Source organism: Eubalaena glacialis, chromosome 2, assembly GCF_028564815.1.
Source record: "Eubalaena glacialis isolate mEubGla1 chromosome 2, mEubGla1.1.hap2.+ XY, whole genome shotgun sequence".
Lineage (NCBI taxonomy): Eukaryota > Metazoa > Chordata > Mammalia > Artiodactyla > Balaenidae > Eubalaena > Eubalaena glacialis.
Window position 1 is genome coordinate 53,236,282 of NC_083717.1, and position 25,243 is coordinate 53,261,524.

The following is a 25,243-nucleotide window of genomic DNA, read 5'->3' on the forward strand; positions in this document are numbered from 1 at the left end:
TTTTTTAAAAATTTTGGTTATGTTGGGCATCATTTTGATATTACTTTTCTCAACATTAGGGTATCTGAAGTAACAGAGACCTGAAGCTATAAGTTTTTCTGTATAAAAACTAGACTAGAAATAAACTGCATCTTTTTAAAAAAATTTTTTATTAATTTTTATTGGAATATAGTTGCTTTACAGTGTTGTGTTAGTTTCTGCTGTACGGCAAAGTGAATGAGCTATTCTTATACATATATCCCCTCTTTTTTGGATTTCTTTCCCATTTAGGTCACCACAGAGCATTGAGTTCCCTGTGCTATACAGTAGGTTCTCATTAGTTATCTATTTTGTACATGGTAGTGTATGTATAGTAGTGTCAATCCCAATCTCCCAATTCATCCCACCCTCACTTCTCCCCTTGGTATCCATATGTTTGTTCTATAAACAGACTATCTGAAGGCATTATAATCAGGCTGGTGAAAGCTATACACATGGTTGCAAATCCTTTTGCTTTGCATAATTTACCTTCATACCATCTCAATACAGTCTTGGAACACATGTCTCCTCTCTGGGACATTTAAGTTAGAAATGAAAAAGAGTATTTGCCAAACTTCAGGTTTCTTGACAGGGTGAGAGAAGAATGTAGTTGGTATCCAAATAACTGATTGATGGTCAATAGAAATGAAAAGGGCTCAGTCCTTCCAGGTGAGTCCACCCTGTGCACTGTCACTACACAGTGGCGACAATGCCATCATGAGCATAGACAGTAAAAGAAACACTACTGGGAGTCTGGGTTTAGAAATTGTTACAAAACAGTAATAAAGACTCGATTTGGAAATATATCCTTGACTCCATATTTATTGAACCATATTTTCAAACTGGAATAAAGGTTACAGTTAACTATCCCAGTTATCAGTAGAAACTTAGAAATTACAGGTCAACATACTGTTCTTGTAACTTGGATTTAGCCTATAAACTAAACCAATAGAAGTAGAAACTACTTGTTATTTGCCCACCAAAATCCATTCTCCCAATTTTCAGTAAGAACAGGGTTGCACGTGGGAAGAGAGTGCCAGACAAGAACCCATTTCACAGACCCCCCTGCAGCTGGCTGTAGCCCTAGAACTTAGTTCTCCCCAAGGGACTTGTGAACAGAGTAGGGAGTACCCTCCAGGCTTTGCAGTCACATGCTGGAAAAGATGGAGCACTCATTGTCAGCCTGCTTCCCTGAATGCCCGAGGGGCCAGAGCAGCCTACCAGCCTGAAATGTTCCTCGGAATTCCTAATAAGAAACTTCTATACTCTTCAAATCATTGAATTACTTGGATTTTCTTGTTACAGCAGCTTAGTGTTCCCTAACCAACAAATGGAGGCCTAAAATTATTTTAATAGTGGCTATTGGATCCAAAATTCATTTGTGTGTAGCCTTTACAAATGGTTTTACTGGTGACAGTGGTTGCATTTAGCCTAAGAGCTTTCCAAAAAAAAACATTAAATGGTAACTATGTGATGGGATGGAGGTGGAAGCAAATATTATGGTGGTAATCATTTTGCAATTTATAAATGTATCAAGTCAACCCATTGTAAACCTTAAACTTACACACTGTTATGCGTCAATTATATCTCAATAAAGCTGGAAAAAGAAAAAAGAAAATACATACTCTAGCAATACAAAAGCAGTTAAAAATCAATTTTATTCTAGACAAAGTGGCACAGTTTCAGACTTAGTGCTAATCACTTATCAATTTTGATCAAGTCAAAGAACATACTGGAATCTAATGGACTAAATTAGTCTTCAGGACTACAAGGATGAATTCAGACAGCACATCTCTACAGTTACTCTGATTATTTCTGAGATGGTAGCTCTTAGTTTCCATTATGGCCATTTGTTTTTTTGAAGTACTTTGACAAATAGCAACAGATCAAAACAACGACCAGAAACTGGATGTGTAGCCAGAAAGTTTGGGATACATAAATTAATTTCCCAAATTCAAAGATACTATGACTTTTGGGTGAGCATAACATAGCTCACTTACTGTTCAGTACGTTTCTCAGAATTTAGTCAAATTGAGAAATCAAATGATTCAGACTTGCCGAGTTCTTCACCCCACAGGGTGCATCTAAAACTTAAAATGAAAAGCATACACAAAAATCATTACCCTTATCCACAACTACTCAGTAAGACTCTGCCACTTATTAATTACACCAAACTGCTGAGAGAGCTGGGTATAAACTCTTGTCACCATCTGCTCCATTCTCAGATGCATGGTAAACCTGAACCCGCTGTCTTATTATGAGTCACCATGGGAATTCAGTAAGATAGGACTTTAAATTCAAAGGCTGTCTTTGCAGATAGAGCAGATTAGCACACTCTTCAGTAAAAGTCCATGGCTTCTCCACGCAACTGTTTGTAAAATTCTGCAATGGAAATATCCGAAAGATTCACTGTGACATGAGTAATAAACAGCTTCCCAGTTGAGCCCACATACTCTCATGTCATGCAACAAGCCTGGCTGCACAGGGCAGGGCAAAAGCCCTCCTGGTACTGCAACGGAAGCTGGATGTAATGACTTTCTGTCTGTATGTACATGGACACTGTCTGCATGTATGCAGTCACTTCTTTTTTATTTCTTTGTCCCTGGGACTTCTTTTAGGCAAGTAAATTTGGTCTTTCTGTTTTTAGACTAAATGGCAAATGTTCTGAACTATGTTGTCTTACACATACCAATCAGGATGGTAATTTTCCAAAGAATAAGTACATGGGACAATCCCTTTAAAACAACACCACACTTCATATATGGAACTAATGAAGGGCATGTGGAGGGAGCCCTAAGGATAACCTGGTGACCAAGACTCACTTTCTCCATCACCAGGGCCCTCTGCTGCCCAATCTTTCCAGGCAGCAAAGAGGCATCCTTTAGGACTGTGCAGCCCTATAGATGTGTAAGGCACAGAAAATGGAGCAAAACTCAAATGACTCCAAGACACAACCTCTGGAATCCTTTGGTTTTAATAAATCTCAGACACTCTAGTTGTTTATCATTTGCCATTCTCTCTTAAAAACCAAAAGCATAAATGACCATAGACGTTGAAGCCTTCTTGTTAATTGGATTCAAAAAACATTCTCTACTGGAACTACAAAAGCAAAAATGGTTTGATCCCATAAAACCTGTGTGTCTGATGACTTGTGCTGACCCAGCTTGTGCAAAGAACCCAACTGGAAAATGTCTTTTTTGAAGTTCTCGGTTACTTCGGGACACGGAAATGTGAAGCGTTTCTTGCAGATCAGCTCACATCCATGTGCTCCCAGGTAAGAAGGAGGAAGTGCCCTTGGGGTTTTCAGAAGCTGAAAATCTGGAGGTCAAAAAACTGGAATCAAGTACTGAATGTTTCAAAGCAGGGCCAGGGTTATGGTCTTCGGGCCACATGCTGGAGGGTCTTGTTTTTCCATCTGGACAACGGATACAGAAGAACTGTCTACTCTAAACTCTGTCTTTGTATCCTCAACCCTCTGAAATAAGAAAGAGTACGGAGTCTGGAAAAAAGGGAGAAATGGACCATGTTTTTATGACGTGCTTCTCTGATGAAGGTTCCAGCACTTGTATACACCTGAACTGGGTGATCTGTTACTTTTTCCTGATCAAAGTCTGGGGTCTTAGGAAGAGTCAGTGCAGGAATACAGAGGAATGTGCTAGAATCATCCTTGAAAGTTCACTGTACAATTGAGTTTCATTTATTGCAGAACAAATATGACAAATATAATTTTAAAAACCTCATTTGCCATCTGGCACAGGTACTGGTTTTCTGTTTGCAGTGGATGCTGCTGTGGTGGAGCTCAGGGGTTTCCATCCAGCCATACGAGATGGGCTAGCAGATGTGACGTGACAGGCTTCCAGGCAGGGCTTCTCAAAAAAGCTCTCCACAAACCCCCGTTTTATTCTCTCACCAACACTGGATGATACCTCTCACCTCTTCCCACAGCCCTTTCCAGCACTGTGAGAATGTCTCTGCCAATTCCCAGGGTGAATCTTTGGTGTTAAATTTGATTTCAGGACCTAAAACAATGCCTGACCCAAAGAAGATGCTCATGTATATTTATTAAATGAGTGACTTTCTTTGATTACTGATTTAATCATTGTTTTGTGTCTTTATTTTCTCTTCGTGATTCTTCTCTTGTGCTTTTTTAAAAATATTTTTTCTAATTTAATCATTGTTTTGTGTCTTTATTTTCTCTTCGTGATTCTTCTCTTGTGCTTTTTTAAAAATATTTTTTCTAGTACTTCTGGGGTAATGGTGGATTTTTTTCTTATTCATTTTTGAGAACACTTTTATCTTTGCTCTCAAACCTTTAGTAATCTCTATCATGTTCTAACTTTTTCATTGTCTCCTTTCAGTCTCCTAAATATATAATCATATCATTAGCAAACAACTTTAGAACTAATAACCCCAAGTTATGCCTCCTCTAAGTTCATGGTACTCAGTATTGGTTGATCTTAACAATCAAAAAACTGTTACACAGAGCTATCTTGTTTTATTGCACTTTGCTTTCTTGTGCTTTGCACATTGAAGGTTTGTGGCAACCCTGCATTGAGCAAGTCTATCGGTGTCATTTTTCCAACAGAATTTGCTTCCTTTGCATCTCTGTGTCACATTTTGGTAATTCTCGCAATATTTCAAACTTTTTCATCATTCTTACATTTGTTACAGTGATCTGTGATTAGTGATATTTGATGTTACCACTACAACTCACTGAAAGCTCAATGATGATGAGCATTTTTTAGCAATAAAGTATTTCTTTTCTTTTTTTTTTTCCCTGGGTTGGCAGTTTATTTTAAAAAACAACACCCCGGTTATCTTATTTTCTTCCTTGTCCATCATTTTTCTTAACAGAACAAGTTACAAAAAATTGGGGAGGGGGGTATATTATCTTTGCAGACTGACATATTTGCAGAGGACTCATGAATAATAATGATGATTCAAAAGCTCCTAGGTTTACTCCTGAATCAAGCAAAGAGCAAAGGACAACATAAGAAGGAATTGTGTTTACAGCAATCTCGTCGTACAACATTGATTATGACAGTGCAGTGGTTACAATTACGTTCACGATAGGATATTCCTTGCTCAAACACCAGACATGCTAAAATCACCAGGCTGCTTACAAACTGGAGGAATCAGTGCAAACAGTCATCTGAAGAGCAAAAACTAGAATCGGGAAGGCTTTTCTGGCAGTGAGATTCTGACACCAGCAGCTTCCTTGCATGGGCCACCCTCACTTTGGGTCTTGATCTTTCTTTTCATCTAAGAGGGCGGAGTGGATCCCCAGCTTTTTCAGTTCTTCCACCAGGTCCCCATTCTGGTGCATCTGCAGAAGAATGTCACAGCCCCCCACGAACTCGCCGTTGAGATAGACTTGCGGGATGGTGGGCCAGTTGGAATAGTCTTTAATGCCTTGCCGGAGCTGGGGGTCGTCCAGCACGTTGTAGGCCGCGTAGTCGCGGACGCCGTGCAGCCGCAGGATCTGCACCACGGCGTTGCTGAAGCCGCACTGGGGCTGCTCCGGCGTCCCCTTTAGGAAGACCACCACCCTGTCCTTCTTCACCAGCGCGTCCAGGTGCTCCGACGAGCCGCTGCCGCCCGAGCTCACCGCCCGCACGCCCGGGCCCTGCAGGCCGCCGCCCGCGCCGCGCCCCCAGTGGAGCAGAGCCGCTGCCGCCCAGCCCAGGGACCCGCTCATCCCCGCACGCTGGCCGGAGCTCTCGACGGCCAGGGCCCTGGGCTAGCCAGCCGAAGCCTTCCCCCAATAAAGTATTTCTTAACTAAGGTATGTATATTGTTTTTTCAGACACAATGCTATTGCACACATCATAGACTACAGTATAATATAAACGTAACTTTCCACACACTGGGAAACAAAAAAATATTCATGTGACTCACTTTATTGTGATATCTGTTTTATCACGGTGGTCTGGAATTGAACACACAATATCTTCTTGGTGTGCCTGTAAAAGCAGAAAGCTGGGGTGCCTCTAGAGCAGGTGTTGGTGAACTTTCTTCTATGAAGAGCTAGGGAGAAAATATTTCAGGCTTTATGGAACAGAGTCTCACACATTCTTCTTTTGTTTTTTGGGATTTGCTGTTGCTGTCATTGTTGCTGGTTTTTTACAATACTTTAAAAGTGTAAAGATTTTTCTTAGCTAACCAGCAATTTTTAAGAAAGAAAAGCAGGTCTTGGCCCCATCTGGCCCATAGGCTGTAAATTACTGAACCTTGACCAGTTTCATGCCCAGATTTGATGCTCTTGCTTTAAGGCCCACACTCATTCCAGAAGGTGTCCGTCTCAAGGTCCCCTGCAGAATGGGGACAGCAGTTGATCTCAGTGATTACAAGTATTTCCTTCTTGGTCTCAAATCTGTGATGTTTACACAGCTGCACCTCCTCCTTCAATGTGAAACCACCTTACACCCTGTCAAGGAGTCTCCAGAGGGAGAGATCAAGATGGCAGAGTAGGAGGACATGGATCTCACCTCCCCCAAAAACACATTAAAAATGGATCTACACGTGGAGCAGTTCTCACTGAAAACTAACAGGAGACGGGCAGAAAGACTCCATTGTGACCAAGACTGTAAGAAAGACCCAAATGGAATCAAGTAGGAAGGGAGGAGAAGTGATCAGGTCAGAACCTGTGCCCCTGGGAAGGGCTCAGAGGAAAGGGGGATTACATGGGCGGAGATCCTCCCTGAGGAGTGAGGGGTTTGAACCACATATTGGGCCTCAGCCTGGGGGCCCAACACCTGGAAGATGAGTCCCCTAGCTGGTTTGAAAACCAGTAAAACTAACAGGAGGGCTGAGAAAACCTAGACTCCACTCATGAGGCATGCACAGATGCTTGCTTGCTCCCGAAACAAGACAGAGGAAGCAGACTGAAACTGCCTGGGACTTTGTCTAGCTTCCTGTGACCGCTCCAGTGCACCCTGGCCCAGGCTGAGCACCCGCTGAGCACTCCTGGCTCCAATGCAGCTCCACACTAGGGTGGAGGCTGCTGCTGCCAAGGAAGGTGCACAGTTGGAGGGACGGAGTGGGATCAGACCCAGCACTGCATTTGAAAGGGGCGAGAGTGGCTATTACTGGCATTTGCAGAGACTTAGCTCTGACTGGTGCCAGGACCACCCAGTGTGCATGCTGGCCCATACCTGGTGCACACTCCAGACCCTCTTGCTCCAGTGCTACTCCACTCTGGGGTGTAGGTGCCATTGCTGGGAGAGTGCAGAGCACACACTTACAGGGAATGGAATCAGCTCAGACCCAACACTCAGGGCTTCTGCTCCAGCAACTTGGGAGCAGAAGTTGCTGACCCGCCCCACATAGGGCAGTGACAGCCACTGAGCAAAGGAGAAGCTCAGCTCACATCTGGCACTGGCTCTGGCTGCTTCATCTCCAGCCCCACCTCCCACCATGGTGATAGCTGCTAGCACATGCTCAGATCCGGCTCTCCCATCAAAGCTACTCAACACAAACTGCATAGGGACATTCCCACACAAGGACACCCCTTCAAGACTGGAATAGGTGACCATTTCACCTAATTTCATAAAGATGGAGAAAGTTAAACAAAATGAGAAGACAGAGGAAATTGTTACAAATGAAAGAACAAGGGGGAAAGAAACCTGAAAGAAAGAAAAAAATAAACAACTAATGAAACAGAGATAATTTACCAGATGAAGAGGTCACAGCATTAGTAATAAGAATGCTAACTGAACTTGAGAAAAGAATAGATGAACACAGTGAGAAGTTTAACAAGGAACTAAAAAATATAAAAAGAACCAGTCAGAACTGAAGAATACAGTAAATGAAATGAACGACACACTGGAAGGAATTAACAGCAGTCAAACAGAAGAACACATAAGTGCTCTGGAAGATAGAATAATGGAGATCACCCAATCAGAATAGCAAAAAAAAAAAACAAATTAAAAAAAATGAGAACAGTTTAAGGGACGTCTTGGACAACACCAAGCACACTAACATTTGCATTATAGGGGTTCCAGAAGGAGAAGACAAAGAGAAAACAGTTGAAAATGCATTTGATAAAATTATGGCTGTAAAATTCCTAAACCTGAAGAAAGAAACAGATAGCCAAAACAGGATGCACAGAGGGTCCCAAACGAGATGAACCAAATGAGACCCACACCAAGACATATCGTAATTAAAATGGCAAAAGTTAAAGAAATAGAGAGAATTCTAAAAGCAAAAAGAGAAAAACAAAGAGTCACATACAAAGGAAGGGAATCCCCCATAAGTCTATCAGCTGATTTTTCTGCAGAAACTTTGCAGGCCAGAAGAAAGTGGCATGATTTATGTAAAGTGATGAAAGGGAAATACCTACAACTGAGAATACTCTACAGCAAGACTGTCATTTAGAATTGGAGGAGAGATAAAGAACTTCTCAGATAAGCCAAAAACTAAAAGAGTTCATCAACACTAAATGGACACTGGGGCTTCCCTGGTGGTGCAGTGGTTAAGAATCTGCCTGCCAATGCAGGGGACATGGGTTCCAGCCCTGGTCTTGGAATTAATAGATAACTACAGGACATTCCATCCAAAAACAGCAGAATAACATTCTATTCAAGTGCACATGGAATGTCCTCCATGTAGATCACATGCTAGGCCACAGAACAAGTCTCAACAAATTTAAGAGGATAAAAATTATATCACGCTTTTTTTCTGAACACAATGGTATGAACTAGAAGTCAATCACAAACAAAAATGGAAAAAAAAATACAAACACATGGAAACTAAACAACACACTACTAAAACACACACACAAAAAACAAGAAAAACCAATGGGTCAGTGAAGAAATCAAAGATGAAATCAGAAAATACCTCAAGACAAATGAAAATAAAAACACAACTTTCTAAATCCTTGGGATGCAGCAAAAGCAGTTCTAAGAGGGAAGTTAATATTGATACACGACTACTTTTAAGAAACAAGAAAAAATCAAATAAACAACCTAACCTACCACTTAAACAAAATATAAAAAGAAGAAGAAACAAAGCTCAAAGTCAGCAGGAGAAAGAAAAAATAAAAATCAGAGAGAAAAATAAAATACACACCAAAAAAAAAAAAAATAGAAAAGATCAATGAAGCCAAGAGCTAGCTTTTTGAAAAGATAAACAAAATCTATAAGCCTGTAACCAGGCTCACCAAGGAGAAAAGTGAGAGGACCCAAATAAAGAAAATAAGAAATGAAAAAGGAGAAATAACAACTGATCCCACAGAAATACAAAAAATCATAAGAGAATACTATGAACAGTTACATGCCAACAAACTGGACAACCTAGTAGAAATGGATAAATTTCTAGAAACATACAGTCTTCCAAGGCTGGATTAGGAAGAAATAGACAATCTGAACAGACCAATCACCAGTACTGAAATTGAATTAGTAATCCAAAAATTTCCAGTAAATAAAAGTCCATGAACAGACAACTTCACAAGGTTTTCTACCAAACACATAAATGAGAGCTAATATCTATCCTTCTCAAACTATTCCAAAAAACTGAAGAGAAGGGAACATTCCCAAATTCATTTTACAACCACCATTACCCTGATACCAAAACCAGACAAAGACACTGTAAAAAAGAAAACTACAGGCAAATAACTCTGATGGATATAGATTCAAAAATCATCACCAAAACATAACCAAACTGAATCCGACAATATATAAAAAAGATCATACATCATGATCAAGTGTGATTTATACAAGGGATGCAAATCAATCAATGTGATATACGATACTAACAAAAGGAAGGATGATCATCTCAATAGATGCAGAAAAAGCATTTGACAAAACGGAACAACGATTATGATAAAAAACTCTCATCAAAGTTGGTAAGAAGGAACAAATCCCTACATGATAAAGGCCATTTCTGAAAACTGACAGCTAACATACTCAGTGCTGAAAAGCTGAAAGCTTTTCCTCTAAAATCATGAAAAAGACAGAGCTCCCCACTCTGGACACATCTATTTAACACAGTATAGGAAGTCCTACTTAGAGCAATCTGACAAGAAAAAGAATGAAAAGTCATCCATATTGGAAAGGAAGAAGTAAAACTGTCACTATTGGCAAACGATGTAATATTATATAGAGAGAAACATAAAGGCTCCACCAAAAAAAGTATTAGAACTGATAAATGAATTCAGTAAAGATTTAGGATACAAGATTAATAAACAGAAATCTGCAGCATTTCTATACACTAACAATGAACTATCAAAAAGAGGTAAGTAACACAATCCCATTTAAAATCACATCTAAAAGAATAACGTATTTAGGAATAAACTTAACCAAGGAGGTGAAAGACCTATACTCTGAAAACTATAAGACACTGAGAAGGAAACTGAAGATGATACAAAGGAACAGAAAGATATCCTGTGTTCATGGATTGGAAGAATTAATATTGTTAAAATATTTGTGCTGTCCAAAGCAATCTACAGACTTAATGTAATCGCTACCAAAATACCCATGACATTTTTCACAGAACCAGAATAAACAATCCTAAAATTTATTTGGAACCAAATGACCCTGAGTAGCCAAAGCAATGTTGAGAAAAAAGGACAGAGCTGGAGGTATCACACTCTCAGACTTCAGACTATACTACAAAGCTACAGAAATGAAAACAGCATGTTATTGGCACAAAAAGAGACACAGAGATCAATGGGCTGTCCCCAGAAATAAACCCAGGCACTTATGATCAATTAATCTACAACAAAAGAGACAAGAATATATAATGGAGAAAAGACAGTCTCTTCAATAAGTGGCACTGGGAAAACTGGACAGCTAGATGTAAAAGAATGAAATTAAACATCTCACAACATTTACAAAAATAAACTCAAAATGGATTAAAGACCTACATGTTTAAGAACAGAAACCATAAAACTCCCAGAAGAAAACATAGGCAGAACACTCTTTGACATAAATCTTAGCAATAGTTTTTGGATCTCTCTCCTAAGGCAAAGGAAATAAAAGCAAAAATAAACAAATGGGACCTAATTAAACTTAAAAGTTTTGCACAGCAAAGGAAACCATAAACAAAATGGAAAGACAACCTATGGAATGGGAGAAAATACTTGTAAATGATGTGACATATAAGGAGTTAATATCCAAAACATATAAATAGCTCATACAATTCAGTATCAAAAAAAATTGAACCCAATCAAAAAATGGGCAGAAGACCTGAGTAGACCGTTTTTTCAAAGAGGACATGCAGATGGCTAACAGGCACATGAAAAGATGCTCATCATGGCTAATCATCAAAACCACAATGAGAGGGGGTCTGGGCAAGATGGCGGAAGAGTAAGACGTGGAGATCACCTTCCTTCCCACAGATACATTAGAAATACATCTACACGTGGAACTGCTCCTACAGAACACCCACTGAAAGCTGGCAGAAGACGTCAGACCTCCCAAAAGGCAAGAAACTCCCCACGTACTTGGGTAGGGCAAAAGAAAAAAGAAATAACAGAGACAAAAGAATAGGGATGGGACCTGCACCAGTGGCAGGGAGCTGTGAAGGAGGAAAGGTTTCCACACACTAGGAAGTCCCTTCATGGGCGGAGGCTGTGGGTGGCAGAGGGGGGAAGCTTTGGAACCATGGAGGAGAGCGCAGCAACAGGGGTGCGGAGGGCAAAGTGGAGGGATTCCCGCACAGAGGATCGGTGCTGACCAGCACTCACCAGCCCGAGAGGCTTATCTGCTCACCCGCTGGGGCGGGCGGGGGCTGGGAGCTGAGGCTCGGGCTTCGGGTCGGATCCCAGGGAGAGGACTGGGGTTGGCTGCGTGAACACAGCCTGAAGGGGTTAGCGCACCACAGCTAGCCAGGAGGGAGTCCGGGAAAAAGTCTGCAGCTGCCGAAGAGGCAAGAGACTTTTTCTTGCCTCTTTGTTTCGCAGTGCGCAAGGAGAGGGGATTCAGAGCGCCGCCTAAACGAGCTCCAGAGACGGGCGCGAGCCGCGGCTATCAGCGCAGACCCCAGAGACGGGCGTGAGACGCTAAGGCTGCTGCTGCCACCACCAAGAAGCCTGGGTGTGAGCACAGGTCACTATCCACACCGCCCCTCCCGGGAGCCTGTGCAGCCCGCCACTGCCAGGCTCCTGTGATCCAGGGACAACTTCCCCGGGAGAACGCACGGCGTGCCTCAGGCTGCTGCAACGTCACGTCGGCCTCTGCCGCCGCAGGCTCACCCCGCATCCGTACCCTTCCCTCCCCCCGGCCTGAGTGAGCCAGAGCCCCAGAAGCAGCTGCTCCTTTAACCCCGTCCTGTGTGGGCGAAGAACAGACGCCCTCAGGCGACCTACACGCAGAGGCGGGTCCAAATCCAAAGCTGAAACCCGGAAGATGTGCGAACAAAGAAGAGAAAGGGCAATTTCTCCCAGCAGCCTCAGAAGCAGCGGATTAAAGCTCCACAAACAACTTGATGTACCTGCATCTGTTGAATACCTGAATAGACAACGAATCATCCCAAATTCAGGAGGTGGACTTTGGGAGCAGGATATATTATTTTTTCCCCTTTTCTTTTTTTTGTGAGTGTATATGTGTATGCTTCTGGGTGAGATTTTGTCTGAATATCTTTGCTTTCACCATTTGTCCTAGGGTTCGGTCCATCCGTTTTTGTATTTTTTTTTTTTTTTTTACTTAAAAACTTTTTTTCTTAATAAATTTTTTCTTAATAATTTTTTCCTTATTTTTTATTTTAAAAAATTAAAAATTTTTTTCTTAATAATTTTCTTTTTATTTTAAAAAAATTAAAAAATTTTTTTCTTAATAAATTTTTTCTTAATAATTTTTTCTTACTTTTTATTATAAAAAATTAATAAAGTTATTTTAAAAAATTAAAAAAATTTTTCTTAATACTTTCTTAATAATTGTTTTTCTTATTTTTTATTATAATAGCTTTATTTTATTTTATTTTATTTTATTTTATTTTATTTTATTTTATCCTCTTTCTTTCTTTCTTTCTATTTTTTCTCCCTTTTATTCTGAGCCGTGTGGATGAAAGGCTCTTGGTGCTCCAGCCAGGCATCAGGGCTGTGCCTCTGAGGTGGGAGAGCCAGCTTCAGGACACTCTTCCACAGGAGACCTCCCAGCTCGATGTAATACCAAATGGCAAAAATCTCTCAGGGATCTCCATCTGAACATCAAGACCCAGCTTCACTCAACGACCAGCAAGCTACAGTGCTGGACACCCTATGCCAAACAACTAGCAAGACAGGAACACAGCCCCATCCATTAGCAGAGAGGCTGCCTAAAATCATAATAAGGCCACAGACACCCCAAAACACACCACCAGACGTGGACGTGGCAACCAGAAAGACAAGATCCAGCCTCATCCACCAGAACACAGGCACTAGTCCCCTCCACCAGGAAGCCTACACAACCCACTGAACCAACCTTAGCCACTGGGGACAGATACCAAAAACAATGGGAACTTCAAACCTGCAGCCTGTGAAAAGGAGACCCCAAACACAGTAAGATAAGCAAAATGAGATGACAGAAAAACACACAGCAGAGGAAGGAGCAGGGTCAAAACACACCAGACCTAACAAATGAAGAGGAAATAGGCGGTCTACCTGAAAAAGAATTCAGAATAATGATAGTAAAGATGTTCCAAAATCTTGGAAATAGAATAGACAAAATGCAAGAAACATTTAACAAGGACATAGAAGAACTAAAGAGGAACCAAGCAATGATGAAAAACACAATTAATGAAATTAAAAATACTCTAGAAGGAATCAATAGCAGAATAACTGAGGCAGAAGAACGGGTAAGTGACCTGGAAGATAAAATAGTGGAAATAACTACTGCAGAGCAGAATAAAGAAAAAAGAATGAAAAGAACTGAGGACAGTCTCAGAGACCTCTGGGACAACATTAAACACACCAACATTTGGATTATAGGGGTCTCAGAAGAAGAGGAGAAAAAGAAAGGGACTGAGAAAATATTTGAAGAGATTATAGTTGAAAACTTCCCTAATATGGGAAAGGAAATAGTTAATCAAGTCCTGGAAGCACAGAGAGTCCCATACAGGATAAATCCAAGGAGAAACATGCCAAGACACATATTAATCAAACTATCAAAAATTAAATATAAAGAAAACATATTAAAAGCAGCAAGGGAAAAACAACAAATAACACACAAGGGAATCCCCATAAGGTCAACAGCTGATCTTTCAGCAGAAACTCTGCAAGCCAGAAGGGAGTGGCAGGATATACTTAAAGTGATGAAGGAGAAAAACCTACAACCAAGATTACTCTACCCAGCAAGGATCTCATTCAGATTTGATGGACAAATTAAAACCTTTACAGACAAGCAAAAGTTAAGAGAGTTCAGCACCACCAAACCAGCTTTACAACAAATGCTAAAGGAACTTCCCTAGGCAAGAAACACAAGAGAAGGAAAACACCTACAATAACAAACCCAAAACATTTAAGAAAATGGGAATAGGAACATACATATCGATAATTACCTTAAATGTAAATGGATTAAATGCTCCCACCAAAAGACACAGACTGGCTGAATGGATACAAAAACAAGACCCGTATATATGCTGTCTACAAGAGACCCACTTCAGACCTAAGGACACATACAGACTGAAAGTGAGGGGATGGAAAAAGATATTCCATGCAAATGGAAATCAAAAGAAAGCTGGAGTAGCAATTCTCATATCAGACAAAATAGACTTTAAAATAAAGGCTATTACAAGAGACAAAGAGGACACTATATAATGATCAAGGGATCGATCCAAGAAGAAGGTATAACAATTATAAATATTTATGCACCCAACATAGGAGCACCTCAATACATAAGGCAAATACTAACAGCCATAAAAGGGGAAATCGACAGTAATACAATCATAGTTGGGGACTTTAACACCCCACATTCACCAATGGACAGATCATCCAAAATGAAAATAAATAAGGAAACAGAAGCTTTAAATGATACATTAAACGAGATGGACTTAATTGATATTTACAGGACATTCCACCCAAAAACAACAGAATACACATTTTTCTCAAGTGCTCATGGAACATTCTCCAGGATAGATCATATCTTGGGTCACAAATCAAGCCTTGGTAAATTTAAGAAAATTGAAATCGTATCAAGTATCTTTTCTGACCACAACGCTATGAGACTAGATATCAATTACAGGAAAAGATCTGTAAAAAATACAAACACATGGAGGCTACACAATACACTACTTAATAAAGAAGTGATCACTGAAGAAATCAAAGGGCAAATCAAAAAATACCTAGAAACAAATGACAATGGGGACACAACGACCCGAAACCTATGCGATGCAGCAAAAGCAGTGCTAAGAGGGAAGTTTATAGCAATACAAGCCTACATCAAGAAACAGGAAACATCTCGAATAAACAACCTAACCTTGCACCTAAAACAATTAGAGAAAGAAGAACAAAAAAACCCCAAAGTTAGCAGAAGGAAAGAAATCATAAAGATCAGATCAGAAATAAATGAAAAAGACATTAACCAAGATGGCGGAGTAGAAGGACATGCTCTCACTCCCTCTTGCGAGAACACCAGAATCACAACTGGCTGCTGGACAATCATCGACAGGAAGACACTGGAATTCACCAAGGAGGATACCCCATGTCCAAGGACAGAGGAGAAGCCACAGTGAGAAGGTAGGAGGGGCGCAATCAGAGTAAAATCAAATCCCATAACTGTTGGGTGGGTGACTCACAGACTGGCGAACACTTATACCACAAAAGTCCACCCACTGGAGTGAAGGTTCTGAGCCCCAAGTCAGGCTTTCCAACCTGGGGGTCCGGCAACAGGAGGAGGAATTCCTAGAGAATCAGGCTTTGAAGCCTAGTGGGAACTGACTGCAATACTTTGACAGGACTGGGGGAAACAGAGACCCCACTCTTGGAGGGCACACACAAAGTAGTGTGTGCATCGGGACCCAGGGGAAGGAGCAGTGACCCTGGGGAAGACTGAACCAGACCTACCTGCTGGTGTTGGGGGGTCTCCTGCAGAGGCGGGGGGTGCCTCTGTTTCACCGTGGGGACAAGGACACTGGCAGCGGAGGTTCTGGGAAGTGCTCCTTGGCGTGAGCCCTCCCAGAGTCTGCCATTAGCCCCACCAAAGAGCCCAGGTAGGCTCCAGTGTTGGGTTGCCTCAGGCAAAACAACCAACAGGGAGGGAACCCAGCCCCACCCATCAACAGTCAAGTGGATTAAAGTTTTACGGAGCTCTGACTGCCACAGCAACAGTCAGCTCTACCCACCACCAGAGCCTCCCATCAAGCCTCTTAGATAGCCTCAACCACCAGAGGGCAGACAGCAGAAGCAAGAAAAACTACAAACCTGCAGCCTGGGGACCAAAAACCACATTTACAGAAAGACAGACAAGATGAAAAGGCAGAGGGCTATATACCAGATGAAGGAACAAGAAAAAACCCCAGAAAAACAACTAAATGAAGTGGAGATAGGCAACCTTCCAGAAAAAGAATTCAGAATAATGATAGTGAAGATGATCCAGGACCTCGGAATAAGAATGGAGGCAAAGATTAAGAAGATGCAAGAAATGATTAACAAAGACCTAGAAGAATTAAAGAACAAACAAACAGAGATGACCAAAACAATAACTGAAATGAAAACTACACTAGAAGGAATCAATAGCAGAATAACTGAGGCAGAAGAACGGATAAGTGACCGGGAAGACAAAATGGTGGAATTCACTGCTGCGGAACAGACTAAAGAAAAAAGAATGAAAAGAAATGAAGACAGCCTAAGAGGCCTCTGGGACAACATTAAATGCAACAACATTTGCATTATAGGGGTCCCAGAAGGAGAAGAGAGAGAGAAAGGACCAGAGAAAAGATTTGAAGAGATTATAGTCGAAAACTTCCCTAACATGGGAAAGGAAATAGCCACCCAAGTCCAGGAAGCGCAGAGAGTCCCATATAGGGTAAACCCAAGGAGAAGCACGCCGAGACACATAGTAATCAAAGTGGCAAAAATTAAAGACAAAGAAAAATTATTGAAAGCAGCAAGGGAAAAACGACAAATAACATACAAGGGAACTCCCATAAGGTTAACAGCTGATTTCTCAGCAGAAACTCTACAAGCCAGAAGGGAGTGGCAGGATATACTTAAAGTGATGAAAGGGAAGAACCTACAACCAAGATTACTCTACCCGGCAAGGATCTCATTTAGATTTGATGGACAAATCAAAAGCTTTACAGACAAGCAAAAGCTAAGAGAATACAGCACCACCAAACCAGCTCTACAACAAATGCTAAAGGAACTTCTCTAAGTGAGAAACACAAGAGAAGAAAAGGACCTACAAAAGCAAACCCAAAACAATTAAGAAAATGGTCATAGGAACATTACATATCGATAATTACCTTAAACGTGAATGGATTAAATGCTCCAACCAAAAGACACAGGCTTGCTGAATGGATACAAAAACAAGACCCATATATATGCTGTCTACAAGAGACCCACTTTAGACCTAGGGACACATACAGACTGAAAGTGAGGGGATGGAAAAAGATATTCCATGCAAATGGAAATCAAAAGAAAGCTGGAGTAGCTATACTCATATCAGATAAAATAGACTTTAAAGACTGTTACAAGAGACAAGGAAGGACACTACATAAGGATCAAGGGATCAATCCAAGAAGAAGATATAACAATTATAAATGTATATGCACCCAACATAGGAGCACCTCAATACATAAGGCAACTGCTAACAGCTATAAAAGAGGAAATTGACAGTAACACAATAATAGTGGGGGACTTTAACACCTCACTTACACCAATGGACAGATCATCCAAAATGAAAATAAATAAGGAAACAGAAGCTTTAAATGACACAATAGACCACATAGATTTAATTGATATTTATAGGACATTCCATCCAAAAACAGCAGATTACACGTTCTTCTCAAGTGCGCACGGAACATTCTCCAGGATAGATCACATCTTGGGTCACAAATCAAGCCTCAGTAAATTTAAGAAAATTAAAATCATATCAAGCATCTTTTCTGACCACAACGCTATGAGATTAGAAATGAATTACAGGGAAAAAAACGTAAAAAACACAAACACATGGAGGCTAAACAATACGTTACTAAATAACCAAGAGATCACTGAAGAAATCAAAGAGGAAATCAAAAAATACCTAAAGACAAATGACAATGAAAACACGATGACCCAAAACCTATGGGATGCAGCAAAAGCAGTTCTAAGAGGGAAGTTTATAGCTATACAAGCCTAACTAAAGAAACAAGAAAAATCTCAAGTAAACAATCTAACCTTACACCTAAAGAAAGGAGAGAAAGAAGAACAAAGAAAACCCAAAGTTAGCAGAAGGAAGGAAATCATAAAGATCAGAGCAGAAATAAATGAAATAGAAACAAAGAAAACAATAGCAAAGATCAATAAAACTAAAACCTGGTTCTTTGAGAAGATAAACAAAATTGATAAGCCATTAACCAGACTCATCAAGAAAAAGAGGGAGAGGACTCAAATCAATAAAATCAGAAATGAAAAAGGAGAAGTTACAACAGACACCGCAGAAATACAAAGCATCCTAAGAGACTACTACAAGCAACTTTATGCCAATAAAATGGACCACCTGGAAGAAATGGACAAATTCTTAGAAAGGTATAACCTTCCAAGACTGAACCAGGAAGAAACAGAAAATATGAACAGACCAATCACAAGTAATGAAATTGAAACTGTGATTAAAAATCTTCCAACAAACAAAAGTCCAGGACCAGATGGCTTCCCAGGTGAATTCTATCAAACATTTAGAGAAGAGCTAACACCTATCCTTCTCAACCTCTTCCAAAAAATTGCAGAGGAAGGAACACTCCCAAACTCCTTCTATGAGGCCACCATCACCCTGATACCAAAACCAGACAAAGACACTACAAAAAAAGAAAATTACAGACCAATATCACTGATGAATATAGACGCAAAAATCCTCAACAAAATACTAGCAAACAGAATCCAATAACATATTAAAAGGATCATACACCACGATCAAGTGGGATTTATCCCAGGGATGCAAGGATTCTTCAATATATGCAAATCAATCAATGTGATGCACCATATTAACAAATTGAAGAATAAAAACCATATGATCATCTCAATAGATGCAGGAAAAGCTTTTGACAAAATTCAACACCCATTTATGATAAAAACCCTCCAGAAAGTGGGCATAGAGGGAACCTACCTCAACATAATAAAGGCCATATATGACAAACCCACAGCAAACATCATTCTCAATGGTGAAAAACTGAAAGCATTTCCTCTAAGATCAGGAACGAGACAAGGATGTCCACTCTCACCACTATTATTCAACATAGTTCTGGAAGTCCTAGCCACGGCAATCAGAGAAGAAAAAGAAATAAAAGGAATACAAATTGGAAAAGAAGAAGTAAAACTGTCACTGTTTGCAGATGACATGATACTATACATAGAGAATCCTAAAACTGCCAGCAGAAAACTGCTAGAGCTAATTAATGAATATGGTAAAGTTGCAGGATACAAAATTAATGCACAGAAATCTCTTGCATTCCTATACACTAATGATGAAAAATCTGAAAGAGAAATTATGGAAACATTCCCATTTACCATTGCAACAAAAAGAATAAAATACCTAGGAATAAACCTACCTAGGGAGACAAAAGACCTGTATGCAGAAAACTATAAGACACTGATGAAAAAATTAAAGATGATACCAACAGATGGAGAGATATACCATGTTCTTGGATTGGAAGAATCAATATTGTGAAAATGACTCTACTACCCAAAGCAATCTACAGATTCAATGCAATCCCTATCAAATTACCAATGGCATTTTTTACGGAGCTAGAACAAATCATCTTAAAATTTGTATGGAGACAAAAAAGACCCCGAATAGCCAAAGCAGTCTTGAAGGAAAAAAACGGAGCTGGAGGAATCAGACTCCGTGACTTCAGACTATACTGCAAAGCTACAGTAATCAAGACAATATGGTACTGGCACAAAAACAGAAACATAGATCAATGGAACAAGATAGAAAGCCCAGAGATAAACCCATGCACCTATGGTCAACTAATCTATGACAAAGGAGGCAAAGATATACAATGGAGAAAAGACAGTCTCTTCAATAAGTGGTGCTGGGAAAACTGGACAGCTACATGTAAAAGAATGAAATTAGAACACTCCCTAACACCATACACAAAAATAAACTCAAAATGGATTAGAGACCTAAATGTAAGACCGGACACTATAAAACTCTTAGAGGAAAACATAGGAAGAACACTCTTTGACATAAATCACAGCAAGATCTTTTTTGATCCACCTCCTAGAGTAATGGAAATAAAAACAAAAATAAACAAATGGGACCTAATGAAACTTCAAAGCTTTTGCACAGCAAAGGAAACCATAAACAAGACGAAAAGACAACCCTCAGAATGGGAGAAAATATTTGCAAACGAATCAACGGACAAAGGATTAATCTCCAAAATATATAAACAGCTCATTCAGCTCAATATTAAAGAAACAAACACCCCAATCCAAAAATGGGCAGAAGACCTAAATAGACATTTCTCCAAAGAAGACATACAGACGGCCACGAAGCACATGAAAAGATGCTCAACATCATTAATTATTAGAGAAATGCAAATCAAAACTACAATGAGGTATCACCTCACACCAGTTAGAATGGGCATCATCAGAAAATCTACAAACAACAAATGCTGGAGAGGGTGTGGAGAAAAGGGAACCCTCTTGCACTGTTGGTGGGAATGTAAATTGATACAGCCACTATGGAGAACAATATGGAGGTTCCTTAAAAAACTAAAAATAGAATTTCCATATGACCCAGCAATCCCACTACTGGGCATATACCCAGAGAAAACCATAATTCAAAAAGACACATGCACCCGAATGTTCATTGCAGCACTATTTACAATAGCCAGGTCATGGAAGCAACCTAAATGCCCATCAACAGACGAATGGATAAAGAAGTTGTGGTACATATATACAATGGAATATTACTCAGCCATAAAAAGGAACGAAATTGGGTCATTTGTTGAGACGTGGATGGATCTAGAGACTGTCATACAGAGTGAAGTAAGTCAGAAAGAGAAAAACAAATATCGTATATTAACGCATGTATGTGGAACCGAGAAAAATGGTACAGATGAGCCGGTTTGCAGGGCAGAAGTTGAGACACAGATGTAGAGAACAGACATATGGACAACAAGGGGGGAAAACTGCAGTGGGGTGGGGATGGTGGTGTGCTGAATTGGGTGATTGGGATTGACATGTATACACTGATGTGTAAAAAACTGCTGACTAATAAGAACCTGCAGTATAAACAAACAAACAAACAAAACAACTAATACTAAACTTTCATTGGGTTATTTGTATGGAAATATGTTAATATAAATGTTTCAGACATTACATGAAATTTCTAAAAATCTTATATGTTCTGGTATAATGTTATAAGTCATAATCCTAGTTATTACTTTAAAATGTATATCGGAGAAATAACTAATTTTCTTGTCAACTGCATTATTATGAACTTTCATCAAATCTTTAACCATGGTCATTTTTAAGTCTTTTGTCATTTACAGACAGTTCTGGGTGTACTCTGATGCTTTTGCAAATATGTTCCTATAAAAGGGTTTCATCTTCAAGAAATTCATGGAAAAGACTCTGACAAGTACAGGTTTCTGGTAACTGACTGTACTGCTGAACTGAATGAATAAGCATTTTCAGAACTCTAATGAAAAACTGATGAACTCATAAAAGTGCTAACAAAAGATCAAGATAAAAAAAAATTAATTACATGGGACTGAGTGAACTGATGAGGATGAGTATAATTTTTGTGACTTTCTGTTTGAATTAAAAAAAAAATCCCACAAGGACTCAGAGGCAAAGAATATACAAATCAATTTTCACTGCAAAGTAAAGGAGCTGTTACAGTGGAGGATTACTGGACTGAATGTCAATATTATGACATAGTATGAGTGTGTTTCATGTTTGGTAATTGCAGTCACTGTTGCTTTTGTTGTGGTCATCCATGTACAATGCTTGGTGTCAGTCTATTTATCTCTTATAAAAATAAAATACAGTGTGTGTGTGTGGAAAAAAAAAAGAGACAGTGACAACAACAAAAACCACTATATTAAAGTTCTTACTCATACCAAAAAAAAAAAAAGAAATAAATGAAAAAGAAATGAAGAAAACAATAGCAAAGATCAATAAAACTAAAAGCTGGTTCTTTGAGAAGATAAACAAATTTGATAAGCCATTAGCCAGACTCATCAAGAGAAAAAGGGAGAAGACTCAAATCAATAGAATTAGAAATGAAAAAGGAGAAGTAACAACTGACACTGCAGAAATACAAAGGATCATGAGAGATTACTACAAGCAACTCTATGCCAATAAAATGGACAACCTGGAAGAAATGGACAAATTCTTAGAAATGCACAATCTGCTGAGACTGAACCAGGAAGAAATAGAAAATATGAACAGACCAACCACAAGCACTGAAATTGAAACTGTGATTAAAAATCTTCCAACAAACAAAAGCCCAGGACCAGATGGCTTCCCAGGTGAATTCTATCAAACATTTAGAGAAGAGCTAACACCTATCCTTCTCAACCTCTTCCAAAAAATTGCAGAGGAAGGAACACTCCCCAACTCATTCTACGAGGCCACCATCACCCTGATATCAAAACCAGACAAAGATGTCATAAAGAAAGAAAACTACAGGTCAATATCACTGATGAACATAGATGCAAAAATCCTCAACAAAATACTAGCAAACAGAATCCAACAGCACATTAAAAGGATCATACACCATGATCAAGTGGGGTTTATTCCAGGAATGCAAGGATTCTTCAATATACACAAATCAATCAACGTGATACACCATATTAACAAATTGAAGGAGAAAAACCATATGATCATCTCAATAGATGCAGAGAAAGCTTTCGACAAAATTCAACACCCATTTATGATAAAATCCCTGCAGAAAGTAGGCATACAGGGAACTTTCCTCAACATAATAAAGGCCATATATGACAAACCCACAGCCAGCATTGTCCTCAATGGTGAAAAACTGAAACCATTTCCACTAAGATCAGGAACAAGACAAGGTTGCCCACTCTCACCACTATTATTCAACATAGTTTTGGAAGTGTTAGCCACAGCAATCAGAGAAGAAAAAGAAATAAAAGGAATCCAAATCGGAAAAGAAGAAGTAAAGCTGTCACTGTTTGCAGATGACATGATACTATACATAGAGAATCCTAAAGATGCTACCAGAAAACTACTAGAGCTAATCAATGAATTTGGTAAAGTAGCAGGATACAAAATTAATGCACAGAAATCTCTTGCATTCCTATACACTAATGATGAAAAATCTGAAAGTGAAATTAAGAAAACGCTCCCGTTTACCATTGCAACAAAAAGAATAAAATATCTAGGAATAAACCTACCTAAGGAGACAAAAGACCTGTATGCAGAAAATTATAAGACACTGATGAAAGAAATTAAAGATGATACAAATAGATGGAGAGATATACCATGTTCTTGGATTGGAAGAATCAACATTGTGAAAACGACTGTACTACCCAAAGCAATCTACAGATTCAATGCAATCCCTATCAAACTACCACTGGCATTTTTCACAGAACCAGAACAAAAAATTTCACAATTTGTATGGAAACACAAAAGACCCCGAATAGCCAAAGCAATCTTGAGAACGAAAAATGGAGCTGGAAGAATCAGGCTCCCTGACTTCAGACTATATTACAAAGCTACAGTAATCAAGAGAGTTTGGTACTGGCACAAAAACAGAAATATAGATCAATGGAACAGGATAGAAAGCCCAGAGATAAACCCACACACATATGGTCACCTTATCTTTGATAAAGGAGGCAAGCATATACAGTGGAGAAAAGACAGCCTCTTCAATAAGTGGTGCTGGGAAAATTGGACAGGTACATGTAAAAGTATGAAATTAGAACACTCCCTAACACCATACCCAAAAATAAACTCAAAATGGATTAAAGACCTAAATGTAAGGCCAGACACTATCAAACTCTTAGAGGAAAACATAGGCAGAACACTCTATGACATAAATCACAGCAAGATCCTTTTTGAGCTAACTCCTAGAGAAATGGAAATAAAAACACAAATAAACAAATGGGACCTAATGAAACTTAAAAGCTTCTGCACAGCAAAGGAAACCATAAACAAGACCAAAAGACAACTCTCAGAATGGGAGAAAATATTTGCAAATGAAGCAACTGACAAAGGATTAATCTCCAAGATTTACAAGCAGCTCATGCAGCTCAATAACAAAAAAACAAACAACCCAATCCAAAAATGGGCGGAAGACCTAAATAGACATTTCTCCAAAGAAGATATACAGATTGCCAACAAACACATGAAAGAATGCTCAACATCATTAATCATTAGAGAAATGCAAATCAAAACTACAATGAGATATCATCTCACACTGGTCAGTATGGCCAACATCAAAAAATCTAGAAACAATCAATGCTGGAGAGGGTGTAGAGAAAAGGGAACACTCTTGCACTGTTGGTGGGAATGTAAATTGATACAGCCACTATGGAGAACAGTATGGAGGTTCCTTAAAAAACTAAAAATAGAACTACCATACGACCCAGCAATCCCACTACTGGGCATATACCCTGAGAAAACCATAATTCAGAAAGAGTCATGTACCAAAACGTTCATTGCAGCTCTATTTACAATAGCCAGGACATGGAAGCAACCTAAGTGTCCATCATCGGATGAATGGATAAAGAAGATGTGGCACATATATACAATGGAATATTACTCAGTCATAAAAAGAAACGAAATGGAGGCATATGTAGTGAGGTGGATGGAGTTAGAGTCTGTCATACAGAGTGAAGTAAGTCAGAAAGAGAAAAACAAATACAGTATGCTAACACATATATATGGAATCTAAAAAAAAAAAAAAAAAGGTCATGAAGAACCTAGTGGCAAGACGGGAATAAAGACACAGACCTACTAGAGAATGGACTTGAGGATATGGGGAGGGGGAGGGGTAAGATGTGACAGGGTGAGAGAGTGGCATGGATATATATACACTACCAAATATAAAATAGATAGCTAGTGGGAAGCAGCCGCATAGCACAGGGAGATCAGCTCAGTGCTTTGTGACCACCTAGAGGTGTGGGATACGGAGGG

At 39.5% G+C, this 25,243-nt stretch overlaps 2 protein-coding genes across 2 annotated transcripts in view; both read right to left on the reverse strand.

The window, feature by feature from the left end:
- Positions 1-25,243, reverse strand: part of GABRG3 (gamma-aminobutyric acid type A receptor subunit gamma3) — a 552,571-nt gene that overhangs the window by 425,526 nt on the left and 101,802 nt on the right. The window lies entirely within an intron of this gene.
- Positions 5,252-5,716, reverse strand: LOC133084997 (glutaredoxin-related protein 5, mitochondrial-like). The gene has a single exon (XM_061181828.1). It carries the CDS (start codon positions 5,714-5,716, stop codon positions 5,252-5,254), a length of 465 nt encoding a protein of 154 aa, XP_061037811.1.